At 44.2% G+C, this 2,535-nt stretch overlaps 1 protein-coding gene across 1 annotated transcript; it reads right to left on the reverse strand.

The window, feature by feature from the left end:
* Window positions 1-904: 904 nt before the first annotated feature.
* On the reverse strand, window positions 905-1,914 carry LOC101855580 (fibrinolytic enzyme, isozyme C-like). The gene has a single exon (XM_013085164.2). The coding sequence runs from the start codon at window positions 1,798-1,800 to the stop codon at window positions 982-984; it is 819 nt and encodes a 272-aa protein (XP_012940618.1). The 5' UTR covers window positions 1,801-1,914; the 3' UTR covers window positions 905-981.
* Window positions 1,915-2,535: the final 621 nt, after the last annotated feature.

The following is a 2,535-nucleotide window of genomic DNA, read 5'->3' on the forward strand; positions in this document are numbered from 1 at the left end:
ATACAGAATCTTAAAAAAGAGAGAGATTTAATTGATTTTTTTTTTTTTCTCGCCCTGGCGCGTACATATAACACAGAGAGACATACAGACGACGCGAGAAAAAAAAAGAGAAAGAGAGATATGGGGATACATTAGACACACAATTTCTCGCACTCGGACACACACACACACACACACACACACACACACACACACACACACACACACACACACACACACACACACAGAGAGAGAGAGAGAGAGAGAGAGAGAGAGAGAGAGAGAGACAGACAGACAGACAGACAGACAGACAAACTGACAAACTGACAGATAGACAGAGACAAAGAGAGATTGACAGAGAAATAAATACATACATAGATAAGAGAGAGAGAGAGAGAGAGAGAGAGAGAGAGAGAGAGAGAGAGAGAGAGAGTGATGGAAAGGAAAAGTGAGGCAGAAAGATAGAGAGAAAGAGAGACAGAGAGACAGAGGCATATTATGAATCATAAACAGACCGATAAATCCAGAGAAAGAGAGAGATCGGGAGAAAGAGAGGTAGAGAGAGACACAGAAAGAGAAAGAGACAGAAAGATAAAGTCAGAGAGAGAGAGAGAGAGAGAGAGAGAGAGAGAGAGAGAGAGAGAGAGAGAGAGAGAGAGAGAGAGAGAGATAATAGTAGTAGTAGTAGTAGTAGTAGTAGTAGTAGTAGTAGTAGTAGTAGTAGTAGTAGTAGTAGTAGTAGTAGTAGTAGTAGTAGTAGTAGTAGTAGTAGTAGTAGTAGTAGTAGTAGTAGTAGTAGTAGTAGTAGAAGTAGCAGAGTAGCAGTTGTAGCAGTAGACAGCTAAACTCTTGACAGATCAAATCAATACCTGAAACAACTAAACAAGCCAAAGCCCAAACAATTACATACGGAAGACTAAATCAAACATGACCTGAAGCTGATTCTTTATTTCTGTATAATATTGGAAGGGTATGGCCGGCCTTCAGAGTTTGAGCGGATCACTAAGCGGTGGTGACGTGGCCCACGTAGTGCCTGATCCAGCTCAGATACGCGGAGACTCTGGTGTAGACGCTGGGCAGAGTTCCGCTGCAGGTTTTCTCTCCCCAGGACGTGACCCCGGCCAAGATGTCATGTCCATTTCCACACATCATGGGTCCTCCGCTGTCCCCCATACAGGCGCTAGGAGCCTGGCCGGTATGCCTGTCTGCCTCGTGGACACAGATGTGAGAGTCCGTGATAGCCTGGCCTGCCCAGAGGCTGTCGCAGCGATCATTGGTGATTTTGGTGATCTTCACCTCTTTCAGGGTCTCGGCGTCTTGGGGGTTGGAACCTGTTCTGATCGCACCCCAGCCGGCCAGCACGCATTGTGTGTAGGCGAAGGAGGAGCCGCTGGGAGCCAGACGAGCGAGCTGTATGTTTTTATTGAGAGTCGCGTCTTTCGTCAGGTAGATTAGGGCGATGTCGTTGGGGATCCCAGACCCCGTGGCTCTGTAATGCGGATGTTTGGTGTAGTTTGCAACTTTGATGGTTTCTTCGTATTGGTTTGGATTCTCGTACAGATTCAGAGCGCCGAGCTCTATCCGCATATCGCTAGTGACAAGACCATCCACGCAATGAGCAGCGGTGAGCACCCACCTCCTGTGGATGAGTGATCCTCCGCAGATATGTTTCCAGCCTGAAGAAGGCCATTGTCGGACATAATATTGCAGAGAGGCGATGTACGGGTGAGAGTACAGAGCTGCTGGGTTTCCGTTGATTATTCTCTTCTCTGACACGGCTGATGCCGCCAGGCACAGCAAGATGACCGCAAGTACCTTCATGACGTCACTCAAACTGGGACACAGAAGTAGCTGGCTGTTGGACTGTTGTGCTGGTGTGGTCACTGCAGCTTGTAGGCAGAGGATATCTCAACAGAACCCTGTCCTTCTCTTAAATAGAGTTGTCTGAAACATGGAGGCGAGGCCAGTGTCTGTCCACGAGTGTTTTATATGACACATCATAAACAGCTCTCACCTGCCAGCAATAATGAATTTATGAACCCCACGCCCAAAAGAAGAGTTTTTAGGCAGCAGTATTTTTAGGGTAATTTTTTCAAGGCAAAAAAATATGTACATTTATCAAAATATTGAAATCCAAGAAACCGACTTTTTTACGCCTGTTGGGCAATAAAATATAGCTGTTACATTTTAATTTTTTAATTAGGGGAGCGGGACCTTTTATGCCCCTTAAATAATGCATTTCTATGTAGAATTTACTTTAAAACTTTGATCAATTCAAAGATTTTAAAAAATGTAAATTTTCATCATTTTAATAGGACACTCTAGGTTTGGAAGCCCCAATCCTTAGTGGCCATTATATCGTTAATTTTAACGATCCCTGCCTCTTTCAATTGCAAATATATACCTACACTTATATTCAGGATAGAAAGATATTTTTTAATCCAAAGTAAAGCAAATATACAACGTTTAAGACAAAAAACCCAATAATTCACGGGCTAAAACGTTGTCGAGCGCACGATTCTACCTTGTCGTGACTCAATTTATGTTTACAACAGC

This window comes from Aplysia californica, unplaced genomic scaffold (assembly GCF_000002075.1).
Source record: "Aplysia californica isolate F4 #8 unplaced genomic scaffold, AplCal3.0 scaffold00351, whole genome shotgun sequence".
Taxonomy (NCBI): Eukaryota; Metazoa; Mollusca; class Gastropoda; order Aplysiida; family Aplysiidae; genus Aplysia; species Aplysia californica.

Bases quoted from the DNA above. Each gene is read 5' to 3' on its own strand.
- LOC101855580 (XM_013085164.2), bottom strand. From the start codon at position 1,800: ATGAAGGTACTTGCGGTCATCTTGCTGTGCCTGGCGGCATCAGCCGTG.